This window comes from Myotis yumanensis, unplaced genomic scaffold (genome assembly GCF_028538775.1).
Source record: "Myotis yumanensis isolate MYYU_CA2020_CCGP unplaced genomic scaffold, mMyoYum1.0.hap1 SCAF_15, whole genome shotgun sequence".
Lineage (NCBI taxonomy): Eukaryota > Metazoa > Chordata > Mammalia > Chiroptera > Vespertilionidae > Myotis > Myotis yumanensis.
This window is the reverse complement of record NW_027223766.1, coordinates 53,934,234-53,956,116: the sequence shown is the minus strand read 5'-3', so window position 1 is coordinate 53,956,116 and position 21,883 is coordinate 53,934,234. Positions and strand designations below refer to the sequence as shown.

The 21,883-nt window shown below is 63.5% G+C and overlaps 2 protein-coding genes across 3 annotated transcripts; one reads left to right on the top strand and one right to left on the bottom strand.

Moving 5' to 3' along the window:
* On the bottom strand, positions 1-3,188 carry GRINA (glutamate ionotropic receptor NMDA type subunit associated protein 1). The gene is made up of 7 exons (XM_070392527.1): positions 3,060-3,188; positions 1,783-2,154; positions 1,587-1,699; positions 1,317-1,517; positions 1,035-1,163; positions 782-925; positions 1-699 (listed from the first exon to the last, which is right to left on the bottom strand). The coding sequence occupies exons 2-7, from the start codon at positions 2,129-2,131 to the stop codon at positions 550-552; spliced, it is 1,086 nt and encodes a 361-aa protein (XP_070248628.1). The 5' UTR covers positions 2,132-2,154; positions 3,060-3,188; the 3' UTR covers positions 1-549.
* Positions 3,189-3,761: 573 nt separating this feature from the next.
* Positions 3,762-13,544, top strand: PARP10 (poly(ADP-ribose) polymerase family member 10). Of its 2 annotated transcripts, XM_070392525.1 has the most exons (12): positions 3,762-4,166; positions 5,519-5,566; positions 5,700-5,881; positions 5,958-6,212; positions 6,281-6,517; positions 6,600-7,225; positions 7,339-7,560; positions 7,684-7,780; positions 7,978-8,607; positions 8,709-8,842; positions 12,650-12,824; positions 12,903-13,544. In XM_070392525.1, exons 3-12 carry the CDS (start codon positions 5,707-5,709, stop codon positions 13,247-13,249), a joined length of 2,898 nt encoding a protein of 965 aa, XP_070248626.1. In that variant the 5' UTR covers positions 3,762-4,166; positions 5,519-5,566; positions 5,700-5,706; the 3' UTR covers positions 13,250-13,544. The 2 variants fall into 2 exon arrangements, with proteins under 2 accessions (XP_070248626.1, XP_070248625.1); XM_070392524.1 differs by lacking the exon at positions 3,762-4,166 and having other exon boundaries at positions 5,193-5,566.
* Positions 13,545-21,883: the final 8,339 nt, after the last annotated feature.

Below are 21,883 nucleotides of genomic sequence, written 5' to 3'. Positions count from 1 at the left end.
GAGAGCAGAGGGTCCCATTTATTGGAATTTTAAAGACAGCAGAGCGAGAGAAAGGCCTCCTTCTCCCCCGGAATATTCCATCCTCTCTGCCCTCAGGGCTCAGCACAGGAATGAGACCCTCACCCTGCAGGTGCCCCAGAGGGCAGCACTCCGGGGTGGGGGTGGGGAGAAGGGGATACTTGATGCCAGGCGGGGAGCTGGGACAGGAGGGGGGACGTGCACCCTCACCTCTTGGCTCGATCCCTCTCCCCTGGGACCTGGTATTGCCCCCTGGGGTGGGCTGGCAGACAGGGCTCATGCAACAGTGAGTGGGCAGGAGGTGGCACAGAAACCTAGCCCCGCTGCCCTTGGTCAGAGCGGGAGGGCTAGAAGGGGCCGTGCTGGCCACAGCGGGTCCAAACAGAAGTATCTGCAGTGTACACACAGGAGGGTTGGAGAGGGGCTTCCTCTGTCCCAGGCTGCATCCGGGGGGAGAGAGGGGAGGTCCAGATGGCACTGCCACGCCAGCCACACTGCCCGCGTGGGGCCCCCCGCGTGGCAGGGCTCGGGCTACTCCTTGGCGCGGCCGATGATGGTGAGGATGAACAAGAAGATGTTGATGATGTCCGTGTACAGGTTAAGCGCCGCGAACACGTACTCCTCCGGGCTCAGCGACAGCTGCTTGTTCCCCAACAGCAGCTGGGTGTCCACTGCCAGGAACTGAGGTGACAGCGTGCAGTGCTGAGGGACCCGCCCCCCCGCCCCCCAGCCCGGCGCCCGCCCCAGGTGGCCCCTCACTCACGCAGGTGAAGAGCAGCGCGCCCAGCGAGGCGTACACGATCTCCAGGATGCGGTTGCGGATGAAGATGCAGAGGATGGCGAAGAGGACCAGCACCACCATGCTCACCAGCAGCACGCCCATGCAGGAGGTGAAGTCGTAGCGGGTCTGTGGGGACAGCGACAGCAGGCCCTGGTGCCCCCTGCCAGGCCCCCGGCCAGCAGCACACCCCCCGGAGCCCTCCCAGGCACGGAGGGACCCCCACCAGGACCCTCACCTGCATGGAGAAGATGACCACCGTGAAGCAGACGACGGTGGTGATGCCCACAGCCATGATGACCGCCTCGGTGTTGTAGAAGCTGGCGATCACGCCCACCATGTAGGACAGGCTGATGGTCAGGATCGACTGTGGGGAGACGTGGCCTTGCGTGTGAGGGCTGCTCCAGCCACAACCCCTCTCCCCCTTCAGTGCAACAGTGGGAGTGTGCGTGTGTGTGTGTGTGTGTGTGTGGCGGGGAGGCAGGGCCCTGGCGGCCAGGGGCTCAGGATCTGGAGTTACCAGTGCAATGAGGTTCCAGGGGTGCTTTCGGCGGAATTCCCCACAGCAGCTGAGGGCGATGAGGGAGATGAAGAAGACGGCGTAGGAAACATAGTAGGTCCAGACATTCTCCCGGACGAAACCCTTCACTTCCTTGACAAACGTGAACACGGCCACGGTGGACAGAGTCACGGACAGCTGCACGGTCAGCACCAGGAACACCTGAGGAAGGAGCCACTCAGAGCCTGCCCAGCGCCGCTGCCCCCCAACCCCAGCCCGAGCGAGGCCCACCTTCCGGATGAAAGCCTGGCGGATGCTCTTGTCGTCCCAGTTGGTGGCAGGGAAGTCCTGGTTGTCATAGTAGGACGGGGGTCCCTCCTCGTGATAGGTCCCATGCGGAGGTGCTGGGGAGCAGGGGGGCCGGGTCAGGGCCACTTGTGGGTGCCTGGAGCCCCTGCCCTCCCCAAGCCCCCGCCGTGCTACTCACAGCCAGAGTCCTGGATCGGGAAGGCCTGCGGCTGTCCGTAGGGGTTGGGGGGAAAGGGGCTCTGTGGATATGGCCCCTGAGGGTAGCCCCCTTGGGGGTAGGGGCCCTGGGGGTAGGGGCCCTGGGGGTAACCTGCTTGGGGGTAGGGGGCCTGAGGGTAACCCCCTTGAGGGTAGGAACTGGGGCCCTGGGGATACCCTGGCTGGGCGTAGGGGGAAGGCTGGAACTGGGCTGGTGGGTACGGGGCCCCAGGGTAAGGAGCCATGGGGGGCGGGGGCACCCCGGGATATCCAGGGTTGGGGGGAGGATAGTTGTCCCCAGACACCAAGAAACTCTTCTCGTGAGGCATGGCCTCCGGTTCTGTGGCTCCCCCTGGAGGAGAGAGAGAGAACAGTCAGCCTGGGGCGACTTGTCCCCCGAATCCTGGGGCGGCCCCACCTGCTGCCGCAACCGGAGAACCGGGAGGACCGGCGACCTTTGCCTCTGGGCCGTCCCGAGCGCCACGCAGAGGGGCCTGGGCCCGGGAGGGTCGGGGGGTGGCGGGGCGAGGGCTTGCCGCCCAGAGGCCGCTCCAGACCAACTCCAGGGGCAGGGATGGCCGTCCGCCCGGGGATCTGGCTCCAGTTTTCTTAGCAACTGGAAGGCCTTCTCCCGACGCGGGAGCCGGGAAGGGTGCGGCCGGAGCTGGGGGTGTGTCCGGCCGCCCCCCCCGCACCCCTTCCCGTAAGCGGCTTTCCGGGGGGAGCGGCGGCTATTTCTATCCCAGAAAATCCCGAGCCATCTGCGCGGGGCGGGCGCTGACCCCTCCGAGAGCGGCCGCCCGGCCCTCGCCCGGGTGGGGGCAGCAGGCGGATCGGCGGCGGGGTGCCTGCCAGTGGGGTACGCCAGCGACAGCGGGGTGCGGGGGTGTGTGGGGGATGGAAGCAACCAGAGGCCGTGCGGGGGAACAAAGCGGGCGCGGGGGGGGGGGGGCGAAGCGGGTGGGGCGGCGGCCACGGAACCTGCTCGAGGGCGGGGTGGGCCTTCCTGCCGGGTCGGGGGGCCTCAGGCCGCGGGTCTCGCCGCCACCGCAGCGCGTCGTGCCCTCCCTCCCGCTCCAGGCCGCGGGCCTCCGACCCCCGTCACCACCCCGGTCCCAAACGGGTCGCGAGCCCCGGCCAGACCGACCGGCGGACCCCCGGGGGCGCCGCTGGCTGCGCAGGGTCCGCGCGGGGGCGGGGGCGGCCGGCCGGCGGCTCAGCGAGGGGCCTGGGTGCGGGGCTGGGCCCGGTACTCACCACTCGCGGGGCCTCAGCAGGTCGGTGCGGACGGTGGCCGGTGCGCGGCCGCGCGGTCGATGGCCGCTGCGCCCGAACCCGTTCCCGCAGCCGCTCCGCAGCCCGCTCGGCTGGGCCTGCGCCTGCGGCTCAGAAGACGCAGCGGGGCCTTGTGACGGGGCGGGGCCGGCGCGGGGCGGGGCCTGGGGCGGGGGGCGGGGCCTGGCGGCGAACGTGGGGCTTCGGGTGGGCTGGACCCGCCGCGCCTCCTCTCCAGGCTCGAACCCGCGTCCCAGCGAGAGGTGGTCTGGGCCGCGGGGCTGAGGACCTCGCAGGCTGACGCTGCCCGGCCAGCTGGGTCCGGGGCTGACATGTCATCGCAAACCCGGGACCCCGAGGCCGCCGGCCCCCTCCCTCCCTTCCCGGCCCTAAACGCCACTTTCCCTTCCATCCAGCCTCCCCGAGACCCGAGGCCTAGGAGAGCAAGTCATTCCAGTCCCACAGGCTGCAGTCCTCACACCCGGGTCGCTGCTAAGGGGCCGAGCCTTCACTCTCCCCTCAGCTCCAGGGCCGTCCTGCGGGGGTGCTGGCGGCCACAGCCAGGGACGCCCCGGGACGCCCCTGCTGCAGCCTCTCCGCCCGGGGCCCGGGGCCTGGACAATGCTGGCTCATGATGGTTGGCCTCTCCCAGGCCCTGCAGTGGTTGGGAAAGGCTCTGTCCTGTGCCCTGATGTGCTGGTTCTGTGGTTGACACCTGGGTCTAGCGAGGGCGAGCCCTGATGTGCACCTTTTGCACGTGCTCGTGGCTGATTTCAAGCTGCCACCAGTGTGACAACCGGCTCCTAGACCTGCAACCGTCCGGCCGTGACACGAGCTGCTCCAGTGCCCGCTGCCCGGGCGGAGATCTGCCTGCCGCAGGGAGCAGCAGGCTGGCTGAGTTACCCAGTGCGCTAGGAGCTGGCGCGTTCTGCGAGGAGAGAAGACAGAGAGCCCGCAGGGAGGCATTCGTGCGTGGCGGGACTAAAAGCTCCTACCATTTAGGAAACAATAGAAAACGACAACGATGAAGTTGAGGTCAGGGCCTTGGAAGTGGCCTGTACAAGGTCCTTAAAGACTTCCAACTTCCAGGTAAATCTGCTACTAAGAGCAGGGTAGGGGGCAAGGGTGGCCAGTGGCTCTGTGAGAAAGGCCAGTGCAGGGACAGAGGTGGGTCAGTCTGCTGTTGTGCAGGACCAGGCTGGGGCTGGCTGAGCGGGGGGAGTTTGGGGGGACGGGGCCACAGAGGGAACTGGGGCTCAATCAGGCAGGGCCTGGCAGGCCCCCCAAAGGACTTTGGTTTTTCCTGTGAGTGACTGGCTTTTCTCATGCCCCAGGCTGCAGCAGCTGTGGGTGCCACCTCCCGAGGCGCACTCTGCCTGCTCCCTGGAGGAGGGACAAGTGCGGTGGGTGGGGGTGGCAGAGGGAGGTTCCTTAGAAGGTGGGTGTAGAGATCCAAGTGAGAGATGAGGAGGCTCAGACCAGGGTGGGGGCAGCCAAGAGGCCAGGTGTGCTGCTGGGCGTGCAGGTGGCACAGGTCCTCAGTCCCCTGGAGGAGCAGCAGGGGTGGAGGCTGATGGGTAAAGGGGAGGCGGGAGGGAGCGCACAGCTGGGAGCACACCTCTTTGAGAGGCTGGGAGGGAACGGAGGAAGGGGGGTGGGGGGCAGGGCTCTGTTGCGAGAGGGAGTTGGATTCTCAAGGTGAAGCCGGGGTGTGGGCACTGCCGCGGGCCCTGTCTGCACCCCCATCTCCCTTTCTGTGACGAGGATTCGCTGCACCTTCGGGGCTTGGCCGTGATGACAACAATGACGGTGGAAGATGGGAAGACTGGGCAGGTGCACAGACAGGGAGAGAGCCAGAGGAGGGAGTTGAGGAGGCAGAGGAAGGCTGTGCTGGGGAGCACTTGTAGGTCAAGGGTGGGAGCTGCTCACCCTCAACATGCATTAGTGTGAGGCCCCGCCACCTGCAGGGTGTAAAGGGCGAGGAGCTGGTTTGGGGAGGCTGCGGGGAGGGGGGGGGGGGGCGCGGGGAGTTGAAAGCCAGCCTGAGCTGGGGGCATGCCCGGGACCCACCGGCTCAGGCTGTGGGGGAGGGGAACACAGGCTGAGGTCCCTGAGTCGGGGCAGTGACCAGTGCCCCCTGGTGGACTTAGTAGGAAGGGTGATTGGCCATTTGAAGGTTCACAGAGAGAGGCCAATGGGAGTGGAGGACAGTAGGGGTCACGCCCCCTACCCTGCCTGTCAGTGGCAGGTGGGACAATGGGGCTGGTGGCTGGGCGGAGTGGTCATGCCCAGCCCACACCCCCTGGGGCTTTTCAGACTGAGGGGGGGGGGGGGTAGGTGCTGCCTGAGGACTTGCCTGCAGGAGGCAGACACCCAGCCCGGCTGCAGGCCCCTCCCTTCCTCCTCCCCTCAGACAGTTTCACTTTTGTTTCCTGGACCAGGACTTCTGCCTGCACAGCAGGCTTGGGGCGGCCCCAGCAGCCACCCGTGTAAGTGAGGGTGTGGGTTGCCCATGATGAAGGGGGTGCCGGGAAGGCTGTGGGGGCAAGGGGAGCTGGTGGGGGTTGGAAGGGGTGGGGTTGGACTGTGGGGCGGCTACCCTACCCGCTGGTCCCCGTCCAGGGTAGCGATGGCAGAGGCAGAGGAGGGGGGACCGGCAGTGGAGCTCAGCGGGCTGCCCCCCGACATCCCGGATGAGCTGCTCACACTCTACTTTGAGAACCACCGACGCTCTGGGGGGGGCCCTGTGCTGAGCTGGCAGAGGCTTGGCCACGGAGGCGTGCTCACTTTTCAGGAGGCGGCAGGTGAGGGGGCTGATGGAAAGGGCGGCCTGGGCACCCTGGGCCACCAGCCCTGACACCCGCCCCGCCCTGCCCACAGACGCAGCTCGGGTCCTGGCCCAGAAGGAGCACCTGCTGCAGGGCACCCGGCTGAGCCTGCGGCCGGCCCCACCCCGCGCGCCTGCCCGCCTGCTGCTCCAAGGACTGCCCCCTGGCACCGCACCCCAGCGCCTGGAGCAGCATGTCCAGGCCCTGCTGCGTGCCGCGGGGCACCCGGAGCAGCCCTGCCGTGCCCTGGCCAGTCCCCGACCAGACCGGGCCCTGGTCCAGCTGCCGAAGCCCCTCTCAGAGGCAGGTGAGAGACGGGATGGGGAGGTTGCCTGTTGGGGGGATGCGCTGAGCTAACTTGCACCTTCCCCACAGAAGTCCGTGTGCTGGAGGAGCAGGCGCGGGCCCTGGACCTGGAGGGGGCCCAGGTATCGCTGGCGCAGGTGCCCCAGGCCCGAGCGGTGCGCGTGGTGGGGGGCACTACCCCCGTGGACCTGCTGCTGCTGCAGCTGTACCTGGAGAACGAGCGCCGGAGTGGCGGGGGCCCCCTGGTGGGCCTGCGCAGCCTGCCAGGGCCCCTGGGCACCGTGGTCTCCTTCCAGCAGTGGCAGGGTGAGTGGGGCTAGGCTCACCCGCCCACCCCTCTCAGCCCTCGGACCGCTAACGGGCCCCCCATCCTCTCCCTTCCCTCAAGTGGCCGAGCGGGTGCTGCAGCAGGACCACCGGCTACAGGGCTCGGAGCTGAACCTGGTCCCCCACTACGACGTCCTAGAGCCCGAGGAGCTTGCTGCGGACGCCAGTGGAGGGGACCACTCGGCCAAGTTGGGGTCTGGGGCCACTGAGCATGCCTTTCTGGAGGCTGGAGAGCCAGCGAGGGCACTGGAGGGTGTGGGGACTGTGACCTTGGGCTCTAAGGAGGCACCAGGCCAATCAGGAGCCCCTTTAAGGACAGAGCCCATCGGGTCTCTGGGGCAGGCTGCACCAGTCAGCTCGGGGCCCGTGGGGTCCTCGGACCAGCGGGGGCTAGAGAGCCTGGGGCTCCCGGGGTCCTCAGGGCAGGCAGAGCCGGTCAGCTCAAGGCCTGCAGAGTCCCCAGGCCCCGTGGGCTCAGTGGAGAATGCCCTGGGGCCTCCAGAGCAGGTGGGATCAGGGAGCCTGGAGCCTGGGGCGCCCCCGGAGCAGGAGGGGCTGGTGGAGATGGTGCTGTCGATGGAGCCGGGCACCATGCGCTTCATGCAGCTCTATTATGAGGACCTTCTTGCTGGCCTGGGAGATGTCGCCCTCTTCCCACTTGAGGAATCAGATATGACCGGCTTTCGAGTGAGTGACCTTGGCCGAGTCCTCGCCTTTGGCCCCCTCTCCCCCTGCAGCTCTAGGGTCCTTTCTGGTGCCCTGAACCTGAGAGCTGCCCCCTCACCCCTCGCGTCCTGCAGCTCTGTGGAGCCCTGGCCCCCTGCCAGGCAGCGGAGGAGTTTCTGCAGAGCCTGCTGGGCAGCATCAGCTACCACGTGCTGAGCCTGAGGCTCCCGGGCAGTGCCAGGTTCCTGCGGGGCCCTGAGGGGCAGCACCTGCTCCGGGAGCTGGAGGCTCAGTTCCAGTGCGTCTTCGGGACGGAGCGCCTGGCCGGGGACGCCCTGGACACAGACCCCGCAGAGGTAGCGTTGGAGCCTGCGCCTGTCCCTCCCCTTCCTCACTCCTCAGCCCGGCACCGCCTCCACCCCTGCTCAGAGGCCAGGGAGGGGTGAGGGCCCGTGGACTCTGAAGTTCTCTCCTGACAGGTGGACCCCACTGAGGCCCTCCAGGCCCTCCCTGGCCAAGCCCACACTCCGTGGCCCCTGGACAGGACAGGCAGAGACCCGGAGAACCTGAGCCTCGGTAGGGCTCCCTGGGACACCAGCACGTCCTGTGGCCCTTTCTTGACCTGGCCCTCTGCCTTGCTTTGCACACCCACCTGTCTTGTGACTCCATATCCCCTGAGCCCCTCATTTTCACCTATTCCCCGACGCATCCTACCCTTCAGCCCCACCTTGGCTGGGCTGGACCCCTCACCCAGTGCCTCTCCCTGTCCCCAGAGGAGGTCCGAGAGCTACTGGCCACTCTGGAGGGCCTGGAAAGGGAGGACTGGCTGCCCCTGGAGCCTGGGGAGGAGGAACCGGAGGAGCAGCCAGAGGAGGAGCAGCCAGAGGAGGAGCCTGTGGCCCCCAGCACCGGAGGCCCCGAGCACCTGGAGGAGGAGGCGGCGCTGCAGCTGGCTCTCCACCGGTCCCTGGGGCCACAGGGCCAAGAGGCTGAGCAGGAGGAAGCTGCTGCGTTGCAGCGGGCGCTGGCCCTCTCCCTGCTGGAGCCGACCCCCCTGGAGGCCGAGGAGGAGTTCCTGGGTGGGGGGCCTGGTGGCCAAGCCCAGCTGGTGGTGCATGTGGCCTTTGAGCAGGACATGGACGAGCTGGACCGGGCACTCGGGGCTGCCCTGGAGGCGCACCTCCGGGTGGAGACAGTGGGGCTCCGGGGTCACACGCTGCCCGCAGAGCTGCTTGCCCGCCTGGAGCGGCGCCACGGTGTGAGCGTGGCCCTTCACGATGACCGCGCTGTCCTCCGTGGCTTTGGGGCCCAGCCCACCCGTGCAGCCCGCCACTTAAGGGCACTACTGGCTGGCCCCTGGGGTCAGAGTGTGACCTATCCTTTGGAGGCTTCGAGCCCCACCGGTGAGTCTGCACCTGGGACAGGGGAGGGTGGGGTGGGCTAGCTCCCTGAACCCACCCGTGCCCCGGGCATGGCCCAGACCTTCTTTCTCCCCGTGTGTCAGGGCCACAGCAGAGGCCGAAGGGGCCCTGGGGCAGGCTGGAGTGTCTGGCTGAGGACAGCCCTGAGTTCCAGGAGGTGGTGCAGACCTTCTATGACACTCTGGACTCTGCCCACAGCAGGATCCGCATCGTCCGGGTGAGTCTAGTTCTGGTCTTGTCAGCCCGTGGCCTCCTGGCTCCTGGCACCGTTTTCGCCTTGCAGAGCCTGTGGGCTGTCGTTTTTGCCTGTCAGGGTCAGCTGGCCCGGAGCCCGGCGGGGGGCAGGCTGGGAGCTGTTGGAGGAGGGAAGAGCACCGGCTCCCAGACCATTCCCTGCCCAGAGGCCGTTCACAGAGTCTGGGTTGGGGCAGACAAGGGCGTAGAGGTGGCGGGAGGCCATGTCCCAGACCTGACAGGCTTGAGCAGGGCCCTGCGTTGCCAGCTACACCAGCGATGCCATCTTGTGGCTCCTGCAAGGATTACTCACTCCACAGAGAGTGCCCGTGCTGTCCGGGTCTCTTCTGTCTCTCTCAGTCGCTCCAGCAAGAAGAGGGCTGGCTGGACTGGCCGGTGTGGCCCAGCGGATAGAGCATCGGCCGGCGGACCAAAGGGTCCCGGGTTCGATTGCGGTCAAGGGCACATGTCTTTGTTGCAGGCTCCTCCCCGGCCTGGGCCCTGGTCAGGGCATGTGCAGGAAGCAATCCATCGATGTGTTTCTCTCACATCGATGTTTCTCTCTGTCATTCCCTCTCTCTTCCTCTCTCCCTAACAATCAATGGGAAAATATCCGGTCAAGTGCGGAGTAACCAAACAAAAAGAGAAGAGGGCTGGCTGCAGGGCCGCCGCCTCCTCCTGTCGGGTCACTTGCTAACTGAGGCATCTCTGAGCGTGGGTGCGCCTCACAAAAGGCTGGGACCCCCGTGGGAGCCAGAGAGAAACCCCAGGAGCGCAGGGAGAAGAGGCTGAGGAAGGGCTGGGGAGGGGCGGGTGTTGCAGTGTGGCGAGGCCCAGGGCATCTGCATGGCCAGAAGGAAGGGCAGGAGGAGGCTCTGCCGGGCTGGTCAGCTGGCAGTGAGGGTGAAGGCAGGGCTGGAGCTGAGCTGGGCTGGGGGAGGAGGGTGACTCGGCGGTGAGGACAGGATCCAGTCTGAGAAGGAGCTGGTGATGGGAGGAAGGAGGGGGAGGAGTAGCTGGAGCAGAGGGCAGGGCTGAGTGCTCATGGGCAGGCTCACGGAGGGCGAGAAGCGAGAGACAGCGAGAGCTGGGCCCATGCGCCAGTGATGCCAGCCAGGTGCTCTCGACTCTCGATGCACAAAGTGTGGGTGGACCCAGCACCTGGACGACCTGGAGCCGGTCAGAGAGACAGGACCTCTGGGCTTCCCCAGACCCGCCCTGTCAGTCGCCACCACCTGCCACCACTGCTTTCTTGGAGATGACCGCTAACCTTCGGACCAAGTACATTTCCTCCACTTCTGCACCTGGCAGCTGTCCCTTCTGCGCGTGCGGAGGGGAGGGACACACTTGCAGCTAAGTCCCTGGCTCCCTGCACGTGTGGTCAGTTACGTGCACGTGCGTCTCCCAGGCACCGCCTGGGTCACTCTGGAGGGTACACCTGAGTCTCTTCCCCCGGCCCCGCTCCCCCACTTCACTTGGGAAACTGTTTCTCGCCCCCCTTCCCGCCCTCACCTCCTCCGTCGTCCACCGCACAGTGTGGTCGGACACATCATCTTTATTCTGTCTTCAAGGTCGACAAATGAGCTTCGTCGTCTATTCTGCAACCATCACAAAGCCCCATCCTTGGGCTGCAGGCTGATGGATACAGAGATAATGGAAAATATCTTTACCATTGAGCCATAGAGCGTGTGGAGAAATGCATCCTAGTGATGAAAACAGGATTGTGTGAGAGAGGATGCGCCAGGGTTCGAGGACGGGCGGCTCTTCGCTTTCCTCGCGCTCTCCGTTCCTTTCTGTGCTGTGCTTGGCGCTGGGTCGCTCCTTGTGCTCCTGGCGGCCCTCTTGCACAAATCTTGTTTTCTGTTCAGTAGAAGCATCTCCGTGAGTGGGTACTAACCATCTTTCTTTTTTTAAATTAATTTTGAGAGAGACAGAGGAAGAGAGAGGGACCTTGGTTTGTTGTTCCACTTGTTCATGCATTTATTGGTTGATTCTTGTATGTGCCCTGATTGGGGTTGGGGGGGGATTGAACCCATAACCTTGGTGGATTGGATGATTCTCTAACCAACTGAGCTACCCAGCCAGGGCCTGGTAGTAACCATCTTGAACTTTTAAATTTTGTTTGCCTTTTACGATGAGAGGTAATTTGCAACTATAATTTGATATTGATCCCAAGTATTCTCTTTCAAACAAAAGTTGCATTTGTGGTTTTTTTAAACATTTCTGTTCACTTAAATGAGCGCCGCTGGTTCTTGCCTATGTTAACGTGTCCTGATTTTGTCCTCACCATTAACAGCGTAGCTGCATATAGTGTTCGGGATCAGAATATGTCTTCTTTCCAGGAATCTTGGAAAAACATTACTCTTTTTCTTTAAAAATGTTTGCTCTTGGAAAGTTTAAAAAAAAATCTCTCTAGTTTCTTAGCGCCCGGTATCAGCGGGGAGACGCCCATGTGAGGATGCGGGACTTTTTCTGTTCGTGCGTTGACGTTGGTGTGTGTGTGTGGGCATGAGTGGTCTTTCGCTTTGAAGGTTGACAGTTTCTGGCAGGGACGTGTCCTTCCCCACTGGAGACGCCACCTCCAGCTCATGGGTCCCTCCCACCTGGAGACGCCACCTCCAGCGCGGGGACACTGCGTCCGTACCTCCCGTGCTCCTGTCACCGGCTGTCCTCTTCCTGTGCAGATCCCTTCGCACGGGCCTCAGCCTCCTCCCTCAGGGTTCTCTCACAGTTTCCACTCTTTTCTTCAGCTCTGCACTTGGAGTCCCTCCTTAACTCTAGCTCCAGGATCTGATTACTATCTGGCCTCCCCGCTAGATTTCGTTTAGCAATTTCATTCTTTAAAAGAGTTTTTTAAAAATTGTTTTTCAGCCCGAGCCGATTTGGCTGTGTGGATAGAGCGTCGGCCTGCGGACCAAAGGGTCCTGGGTTCAATTCCGGTCAAGCCCACATACCTTGGGTTGCAGACCCGGGTGTGTGCAGGAGGCAACCAATCGACGTGTTTCTCTCACATCGATGCTTCTCTCTGTCTTTCCCTCTCTCTTCCACTCTCTCTAAAAAAAAAAAAATATCCTCGGGTGAGGATCAAAAAATTTCTTTTTCAGGTAATAATAGTTCAATTCCATTCTTAATGTAAGAACTCGCTAATTTTCAGAGTACTTCTTTTCACATTTGCTAGCTTTGTTTTGTGGATATGCTATCTTTCGCCTCGCCCTGCAGAGACTGTTAGAATTTCCTTAGAAACTGTGTGGGTCCCTGCAGCTCGTCCATGGCTGGCGGTGTGACTGGTTGCCTGGTCTTCCCAGCACCGCAAGGCCCAGGGGTGTCCCTTGGTGTTGGGGGTGAAGTCCTGGTGCAGGGGAGGTACCTGGCTCAGCTCCTTTCTGCAGAGGCCTGTCTGGTGCCCAGAGCTGGTGAGTGGTAGGGCCTCCTGGAAGGTTGGCCCTGCGGTCTCCCCAGACTGTGACCTCCTCCAACACAGGGCTCATATATATATGTTTTTATTGACTTCAGTGAGGAAAAGAGAGGAAGAGAGAGACAGAAACATCAATGATGAGAGAGACTCATGGATCCGTTGCCTCCTGCACGCTCCACATTGGGGATCGAGCCCACAACCCGGGCGTGTGCCCTGACGGAATTGAACCGGGACCTTCTGGTTCACAGGTCCAGGCTCCTCCCCTGAGTCACGCTGGCCTGGCCAACACAGGGCTCCTGGTTTCCCACCCCAGCGCTGTCCCTTTGGCCCAGAGGGTGGGGCGGGTCTCCAACTAACCCTGTGGCCGCCTGGCAGGTGGAGCGTGTGCTGCACCCGCTGCTGCAGCAACAGTACGAGCTGCACCGAGAGCGCCTGGAGCAGCGCTGCGAGCAGCGGCCGGTGGAGCACGTCCTGTACCACGGCACGTCGGTGCCCGCTGTCCCCGAAATCTGTGCCTACGGCTTCAACCGCAGCTTCTGCGGCCGCAATGGTGAGCCGGGGAAGCCTGGGGGCGCGGGGCGCGGACTCTGTCCCCCGGGGGCCCTGACCCCAGCCCTCTGGCCCGCAGGCACGCTCTACGGGCAAGGAGTGTACTTCGCCAAGCGCGCCTCCCTCTCCGTGCAAGACCGCTACTCGCCCCCGGACGCCGAGGGCCACAAGGCAGTGTTTGTGGCGCGGGTGCTGACCGGGGACTACGGGCAGGGCCATCGCCAGCTGCGGGCGCCCCCTCTTCGCGCCCCGGGCCACGGGCTCCTGCGTTACGACAGCGCCGTGGACTGCCTCCGCCAGCCCAGCATCTTTGTCATCTTTCACGACACCCAGGCGCTGCCCACCCACCTCATCACGTGCGAGCGCATACCCGGGGTTCCCCTTCAGGACCCCTCTGGGCCCTCGGGCCACTCCCCGGACTCCTAACTCCAGCGGTCCCCGCTCGGCTCTGTCCCGCTCGGCTGGCCTCCTGCTCTCCCCAGGCCCCAGCTGCACACAGCCTTACGGATCTGCTGCCGGAACCGCCCCTGCCTCCTGTCGAGGTGCGGGAACACGGGGAGCAGCGCGGAGGGCTGGGGCGGGGTCCCCTCAGGGGCGCGCCCAGCCACCAGGGGTCAGCAGAGCCCAGGAGGAGGGCTGACGGCCCACACCCTCCGCCGAGGCCACACCTCTCTTAAGCGCGACTCTGTTATTTGAATAAACGTGGAACCAGGCAGAGGGACCTGCTGGAGCAACTAGTCCGTCCGACCCCAGTGGAAAGGTGGGCGGGACCTCCGCGTGGTGAGGGGCAGGGGCGGAGGTGGGGGGCGGGGGCAGAGCCCGCTGCTCCTCTGGGGCGGTCCAGGGCGCGCACCCCACGTCGCCTTAGTGTCACGCACGCGCCCCAGCAACGTCTCCTTGCGGACCGGCCCACCCGTGTGCGCGGGGAGGGGGCCGTGCCTGGCGACAGGGGCTCCGCCCAGGCCGAGCCGCACTCGTGTTCCAGTCCCACCGCCTCCGTGGGCTCCCGGCCCCGCGCGCACTCGGGCGCCCCATTGCTCAGGCGGCTTTCGGTTGGGAGCCTGGGCGGGGCTCCGGGCTCGCCCCGCCCGCGCCGCCTCCGGGACTCTCCGGGTCCAGCAGTCTGGCTGCGGCGGCCGAGCCTCGCTGAGCTGAGCCACCAGGCACGTATGACCGGGTCCGATGGAGAGGCGCGCGGCTCACGGGAGCCTCGGGGTGTGGTGGGGGCTCTCCGGCCTCAGAACTAGGGGCTACGTCCCGGAACTAGGGGCTACGTGGCGGCCCGTCCTCCCTCGGGAGGACTCCACCTCTGCACCCCGAGACTGCGGAACTGGTCGGGCGGTGCCCAGGGTGTGGACAGGAAAGATTGTTGGGGAGGCTCGGCTGACCCAGGGGCGCGGGCGGGGGCTGGAGCTCAGGCGGCCGGTGGAGGAGCTGGGAGAGGCGGGGCGGAGTGGCCCCCTGGGTGCCCCTGTCTCCTCCCCATACCTTAGCCCGAGGGCCGCGGCACAGAGCCCACATTGTGCCCCCACGCCACCCCACCCCCGCGGGAACAGAGCTCCATTCACCCCTCGCACGCCAGCGCTCTTGGGGACGGAGAGCTGGAGTGTGCACGCGTGGGTGTGCGTGCGCTCGGGCAGCGCCGGCGGTGCGGGTGCGGGTGTGCGTGCTCGGGTGGGCGCTGAGCGGGGGCCCGGCTCCCTCCCAGCCCTGCCGCAGCCCGCAGCCAGCTCCCGGGCCCACGCCGCTGCGGCTCGGGCTATTTATAGGAGTTCACTGCGGAGACGCGTGCGGGGCTGGCGGTGGGGCCTTGGGGAGTCTTAGAGGCGGAGACAGCTTGGAGGTACAGCGCCATTGTCCAGGGGATGGGGTCGGGCCTGGAGGGGAGGGGCTGCGGTCAGTGCTTCCTGATGGCCTGGTTTTCCTGGTGGTCAGAGGATTAAAGGAGACGGGGGCCAGGTGTGGGGTTGGTTGTGGGCGTGGGGTGGCGGGTGTCTGAGTGATGCGGTGGAGGGTGGGGTCAGTGTCCAAGTGGAGGTAATTACCCCTCCCCTGCCGTTGGTCAGGGTCAAGGGTAGGGGTCAGTGTCCTCTGATGTGTGAGCTCCTGGGGGACAGCAAAGAGGAGTCAGCGTTTGGGTGACTAAGAGGAGGGGGGGCAGCAGTGGGGGGAGGCACTGTCCTAGTGATGGCCTGGAGGCAGTGAGGTCAGTGCTTGGGAGGGGTCACTGTGTGGTGTCCGAGGGATGAGCTGGAGGGGGTGGGGCCAGCTGAGGTGGGTGGAGAAGGTGGGGGTCAGTGTGTGATGAGGTGGGACACGGGGGGGGGGGTCCGTGTCCAGGTGATAGGGTGGATGGGGTGGGGCCAGTGTCTAGGTTTAGAAGGTGCTGGGTCGGTGTGCAGTCCCCCCAGTGTGACCCCCTCCTGCTCCCTCTCCAGCAGGCCATGTCGGGGGAGGACCTTGAGGTGCGGACAGCGGCCGAGGATGGCTCCTCCAACGGAGGCAGCGGCTCCCCCAGCCCCGGGGACACCCTGCCCTGGAACCTGGGCAAGACGCAGCGGAGCCGGCGCAGCGGAGGCGGCTCGGCCGGCAATGGCAGCGTCCTGGACCCAGCTGAGCGGGCAGTCATCCGAATCGCAGGTAAGCGAAGGGCCTCGTCCTCCGGTTTCTAAGCGCTGGCTGGTTGCCCTAGCGGCCTAGCCGCTGCGGAGCGCTGCGCTGCGTGCAGGTGTAGGGGCTGGAAGGACAGGTGAGGTCTGCGGGTCAGAGAGGGCCCTCCTGTCCCCGCGATTGCAGGCAGCACAGCGCCACCTACTGGCCGCACCGGCCTCTGCACGGGGCCTGAGGTTAAGCTGCTCGGCGGCGGCGCCATCACAGGCCTCATGACCCGGCCCAGCGCCCCAGTGCCCTGCGGATACTTTCTTGGGTTCCTGGGGCAGAGCTGCCTTCCAGGCCCCTGGTCTTGGCTGCCCCCATGAGGGGCGGTGGAGGCACGTCCTCAGGACAGGAGGGTCCCTCCCTGCGCCAGGGCCTGGCCATTCTGGGGAGGAGGATGGGAAAGCCAGCTGGACAGTGGCCCCTCCCTTGGGGAAGTGGGTGGCTCATTCTGGAAGCCTCCCCAGGATGTGCTGGGCACAGGGGAGTCCGTGGAGGGTCTCTGTGCCAGGCTGCGGAGTCCTGACCCCACCCACTATTCAGACCCGGATGGTGATGAGGTATTTGGAGGGCAGGGCTGGCTCTGAGGGGGCTGAGGGGGTGGCCCACGGCGTGTGGGGAGAGGCTGGGTGGCAGGGATGGGCAGCAAGGGACTTTGGGGGTGGACACACAGAGGAGCAGGACAGCAGGACAGGGCAGAGGCTGGCCACCCACCCCCCACCCCCAGGGGCAGGTGTGAAGGGGACCCAGGACCTGACAGGTTTTTTTCAAGCGTCACATATGGATTTTAAAAAAGGTCCTTGCCCTGGCTGGTGAGCTCAGTGGTTAGAGACCAGCACACGGAAGGGTCACAGGTTGGGTTCCCAGTCGAGGGCACGTACCTTGATTGAAGGGTTGAAGGGCCCATCCTGGCCTCAGAGGCAACCAACCCAGGTTGCTCTCTTTATCCCCTCCCCCTCTCTTCCCTCCCTCCTTTCCACTCCGTAAAAAAAAGAAATCAGTGGAAAAGTATCCTCGGGGTGAGGATTAACAACAACCAAAAAAAGAGGCCCTTTTTCCCCAAACGAAAGCGAATCAGGAATGTCCTTACAACCCTCGCCTTCCTCGGCGCGGTCCTGCCCCAGCAGTGGGCTCTGGCCACGCAGCAGCCAAGGCCAGGGCAGGGCCTCGGGCATCGCCTGCTGATGTTCTTAGCATTGATGTGCACCCATTTTCCTTCCTTTAAAATCGTTCCCGTTGCTTGTAAAAGATCGAAAATTGTTTGCTGAGCAACATTTAATCTTTTTGCGAGTTGTTTTTGAATTTGACACGCATCTTCATCCAATAATGCTTGTCATTGTTGGTCTTCAAACTTTTTCGATTGACCTGGACGTTCTTTGTCTTTCACATCGAAATCATCACTTTTAAAGCATTTAAATCAGCGTTCACGAGTATCTTGAGATGGAGCAGGTTCACCATAAGCTTCCCGAAGTATATGATAACTTGTTCTTCAAAATAAAGTAATGAATTAAAACTTCCCACAAATGTTCTTTTTTTGGCACAAAATTTGACATTTTAATTTTTTTTTTTTTTGTGAGTTTATTTGAGCCAAACTGTCGACATATGCCAGGAAGCAGAACCTCAACGAATTGAGATAATGCTCCGGAGAATGGCGGGGTTACATTTGTATTTATACATTTTGATCAAAGGAGGGACATAGGTGGGTTACATGAAATTCATTGGTGATAGATTAAGGAGGAGGGATAAGCAAAGCAGGGAAACCCCTGGGATTGGATAAAAAGTAAAATGATGGACACACACTTAGGTGGGTGAAGGATCAATTAACATGATGATGAAGGAATTTGTGGTCTCCGTCCTGGCGCCCAGCCCATTTGGTTGTGCCCCAAGGGCTCCAGAAAAAGGGAAGTTACACGTTACCCAGACATTTCAAGGGTGTGTTATCATAGATGCAAAAAGACAGATAGGCTCAGTTAAGGTAAAGGTTGACCTTGTCAGTGAAGATACTCGCCTAGGATGTAACTGCCCACCATCACTGCTTTAGTTAAAGTTTAAATTCAGACCATCCTTTGTGGTGACTTTAGGTCTCTGAGTTTGCAAGAATGCCATGCAGGCCCCCCTGAGCTTGTCAGGTCAGCATGTGGCCCCTTTCGTCCACACATCCCCCTTTTGGTCAGAAATCAATCCAAAGGATGCCTTGATGACCAACCTTTTGGTTGGATAACGGAGTCCCACAGTGCTAGGAAGGCTCATTCCTAGGATGTCTCAGTGTCAGCATGTCTTGCTGAACAGGTGGACCACCTGGGATGGATATGGGCAAGACCATAACCTTAGATGGCATTTAAGGTCGAATTATTATTATTTAAAAAGGGGCAGTTAAATGGGAGGCAGTCAGATCCTATATGTCCTTGTTATAAAGTAGTCTGGATCATTTCTAATTTTTGAGCCACCATGATCCGAGTCTTTTTGCTGTTTGTCAAGTTTTGTTTTTCTGCATCTAGTATAACATTTACATATCAGGAACAAAAGTAACAATACTAAGCCAACATCGCTTAGGAACAGAAAATGTCTAATACTAGACGAGGAAAAGTCTGAGGGTAACAAGCATCCCAGCCAACCGAAAAACCCTCTACATGTATCATCATAAATTTTATTAAGCTAAGTATATGTTTTCCAAAATATCTATGATAACACCTTCAGAAAATTTACCATATGAAGTTTTGAAGCTTGTTGTCAATACAACAAAATAGCATACATATCAAATCGCATATATATTAACATATGTGTAACTCCATCTATTGAAAAAAATCCGCATTGTTAACCGGTACACCTAGTATGTTTTTATTGATTTCAGAGAGAGGGAGAGGTAGAAACATCAATGAGAGAGAAATATGTATTGGCTGCCTCCTGCACGCCCCCTACTGGGGATCGAGCGCACAACCCGGCCATGTGCCCTTGACTGGAATCGAACCCGGACCCTTCACTCGGCAGGCCAACGCTCTATCCACTGAGCAACACCAGCTAGGGCTCAAGCCGGGCTTTTTATTTTTTTAAATCATTTTTTAAATATGTTTTTTGAGTTCAGAGAGGAAGGGAGAGGGAGAGACAGAAACATCAATAATGAGACTCACCGATTGGCTGCCTCCTGCACGCCCCGCACTGGGGACTCAGCCCGGAACCCTGGCATGTGCCCTGATCAGGAATCGAACCGAGACCCTTCAGTCCGCAGGCCTGCGCTCTAACCACTGAGCACACCGGCCAGGGCTGAGCCCTTTCTATGTTGATACCAATTCCAGGTCCAACGTTGCAAGGGAAGGGTTCTTAGTGGAGGCGGAAGGGAAGCGGGGAGGGTGCCCGGTGATCAGGTGAAGCAGCGGGATCCCACCGGGTTATGGAGAGGTTGGGGCTGGAGAGGGAGGGGCTGCCACGGGGCTGGGAGCCGGACCAGACGGACGGACGGGAGAATTCAGGCTGTTGGCGCCCCGACCCGGCCAGGAGCGGGAGGTGGGGTTCGCTCGCTGGCACGCGCCGTGGCGCAGAGCGTGGAGCCCGCAGAGCCCGGTCCAGCCGCGCCAACCCCGTAGCCGCTCGGCGGGCGGCCGCAGCTCCCCTGGGCCCGGCGGCCCCTGGCCCCGCCCCGCCCCGCCCGTGGGGCATCCTGGGTGCGGGAGGGGGGCGGGCGGGGGCGGACACTTTAAGCGGCGCCGGCGGCCGCAGGGACAGAGTGGCCGCCGAGGGCTGGAGGTTCCCTCCGTGTCGCACCGCCCCGCCGCGTCCCGCGCCCGCCGCCCGCATGGCCGCCCCGCTGCCGCCCGGCCCGCCGCCCGACGAGCAGGACTTCGTCCAGGCCTACGAGGAGGTGCGGGAGAGGTACAAAGGTACGCGCGCCGGCGGGTCCGCCAGCCGGTCAGCCTGGCCTCGGACACCCTGCCCGCGGCGGCTCCACATGGCGGCCGGACAGAGCCCCGTCCCCTGTCCGCCCCGCTCGGCCCCGCAGCCCGCGCCCCGCACCCCGCGCCGGGGAAGAGGCCGGCGAGCTCCGCGCAGCCCCCGCTGTCATGCCCTTAATAGGGCATCGCGCTGCGCGGGTAGGTGGGGTGGGCCGCGCGGCGGGGGCTCCTCCCGGCCGGTGTCCACGTCCCGAGCCCATGCTCGGCAGACACGTGGGTCCGGGCTGTGCTGTGCCTGCCCCTCAGCCGGAGCCTCCCACATGGGGCAGGGGCGGCCGCCACCGCCTGGCAGTGGGTCGCATAGCTGTGGCCTCTCCTCACCTCCCAAACGGGCAGCGCCCAGGCCGCCTCCCTCCCTTGGCAGGGACCCTTGTCACGCCCCTCTGCCCGCCGTGGCCGCTGTGGGCTGGGGAAGTCCGGGCAGCCCCCTCTCCTCTGGAGAGGAACCGCGTTATGGCTTTGGGCTCCATGACCCCGGACCCCTCTGGCCCCGCGAGATCCAAACTGCTGTCAGCTGCCTGCAGCCCGGGCTGGGTCCCTGCCGGGCCCCAGGCTTAGGGGTCTGGGAATGGGTCCCTGGAGAGGGGGAGGGGGGGCCCTGGGGATGGCCGGCCAGAGCGGGCTCCAGCTCCACGCGGCTGGTTCCGCTGGCTCTGCCCCAAGGGCAAGGGCAGCTCAGGGAGAGCTCCTGCCGGGGTTTTGCCTGGAGCCTGTGGAGCTGCTCTGCACCCACGCACACGCCAGGCGGGAGGTTCCTCTGGGCCCAGGGCTCATCTCTGCCGCGGGGAGGGTGGGGGTGGGGGTGGGGGTGGACGTCCTCCACCAACAGCTTTCGTTGGGTCCTGAGTGGGATGGATGTGCTGTGAGGTTCTCCTTGCGGCCAGTTCACCTGGGCCAGGTAGGACCCTCCTGTGACAAGGGGCTCGGAGTCTGACCATGGCACCCGCAGGGAGGGAGGGTGCACCGGGGGCAGGTGCAGGGCAGGGCACAGCTCTCCTGACAAACCCTGGACAGAGCTGGTTCTGAGCTGGCCACTCTGTTGAACGTGGGGACACCTAACTGTATACACAGGCTTCGTTCCAGATCCTCGGACGGGTCAGGCTCGGACTTGCACGTGGTTCCATCCAGAGCCTGTCCTGGCCCGAACGCCTCCCCGGAGTGAGCTGTGATGGGCCTGGGGGTTTCTGTCTCTGTCGCCAGGGTTGGTGTTGGACACACGGGGCTGCCTTGGCCCTTGGTCCCTTCCTGGGCTTGTGGGTGACTTAGCCTGTCCCTCCTGCCTGTGGGTGCCCGGGCACCTGCCTGCAGGAACTTGCTGGAATCATGGGGCAGCGCCTTGTGTGGCCCTAGCCGGAGGGTGGCTGAGAGTTGCCAAGCAGGAGAAGAGGTGCTGGGGGTCCCCATGCAGCCGGGGGTGTCTGGTGCAGGAGTTGGGAGACCTTCTGGGGCGTACCAGGCACCCCCAAGTCTGCTCCGCTCCTGGCTTGAGCCCAGGGACTAGGCCGGTGCCCGTGGTCATGCCAGGGCCACAGCTGAGCCCCAGGAGTGGCCTAGAGGAGGCTGGAGGTGGCGAGGCTCCGGGTCCATGGCTGCCTGTTGTGAGCCCGTGGGAGCTACTAGAAGCCTGAGACCCTGGTCCCCCCCTCTCCCTGGAGGTGCATGGCGGCCCCTGGGAGGTGCGCATGGCCCCTGAGGTCACCCGGCTAGTGACTGCCCGGGGCTGGGGTGTGGAGGAGCCCCTTTCCTACGCTGGCTCTGCCTTCTGCCCAGCCCTGCGTGCCCACTCGTGGTCCTTCGTTGGCCCATGAAGGGCCCTGGCCTCTGCCTCCTGGCCTGTTCCCCCAATGGAGTCACACCCCTCCCCACCGTCCCCTGTTCTTACTCACCAGACCCAACTTTTGTTCTTCCCTCCAAAGGTCAGCCTCTTAGCCTCTCACCCCAGTGACCTCCCCACACTTTAGGCCCCACCCTGGACGCGTCACCATCCCCGGCTCAGCCCTGGGAATCCCAGGGCATTCCATCTCCCAGCAGTCACTGATCCTCCCAGAACATTCCTGGTTTCCTGCCAGCCAGAGCCCCTTGCTCCTCCCCACCCTCCTGCCTTTTCTCCAGGGCAAATTCCTGTGGGGCTGCCGCCCCTGGGTGGGTGTCCCGCCAGCCCAGCTGCAAGGGGCATCCTGCCTCTCAGGTCCCCAGAGCCTGGCCTGCTGCACCAGGGAGCCTGACGAGGCTGGGGGAGGGGGCAGGTGTGCAGGGCAGGGGAGGGTTTGAGGTGAGCAGGTGAGTGTGGGAGGGGTGTCTGCAGAAGGAGCCTCCCCTTCAAGGGGTGCTGTGTGCACAGGGCCAGGGGCCTCTCCTGGGGTCAGGGCATGGGGTGCAGTGGAGGGTGGGGTCGGGTCGGCCTGGAGGACCTGGGCAGCCAGGGAGAGACTTCAAAGTTGTCCCCTCAGGGCTGGGA

What these genes read in the sequence shown, in the direction of transcription:
- GRINA (XM_070392527.1), bottom strand. Translation starts at nt 2,131, where the DNA reads ATGCCTCACGAGAAGAGTTTCTTGGTGTCTGGGGACAACTATCCTCCC. An exon ending in CCCGATCCAGGACTCTGGCT is followed by an intron (nt 1,700 to 1,782) that starts GTGAGTAGCACG and finishes CCTGCTCCCCAG; the next exon opens with CACCTCCGCATGGGACCTAT. An exon ending in GCGCGCTGCTCTTCACCTGC is followed by an intron (nt 700 to 781) that starts GTGAGTGAGGGG and finishes CTGTCACCTCAG; the next exon opens with TTCCTGGCAGTGGACACCCA.
- PARP10 (XM_070392525.1), top strand. Translation starts at nt 5,707, where the DNA reads ATGGCAGAGGCAGAGGAGGGGGGACCGGCAGTGGAGCTCAGCGGGCTG. An exon ending in CACTTTTCAGGAGGCGGCAG is followed by an intron (nt 5,882 to 5,957) that starts GTGAGGGGGCTG and finishes CCCTGCCCACAG; the next exon opens with ACGCAGCTCGGGTCCTGGCC. An exon ending in CTCCTTCCAGCAGTGGCAGG is followed by an intron (nt 6,518 to 6,599) that starts GTGAGTGGGGCT and finishes CCTTCCCTCAAG; the next exon opens with TGGCCGAGCGGGTGCTGCAG.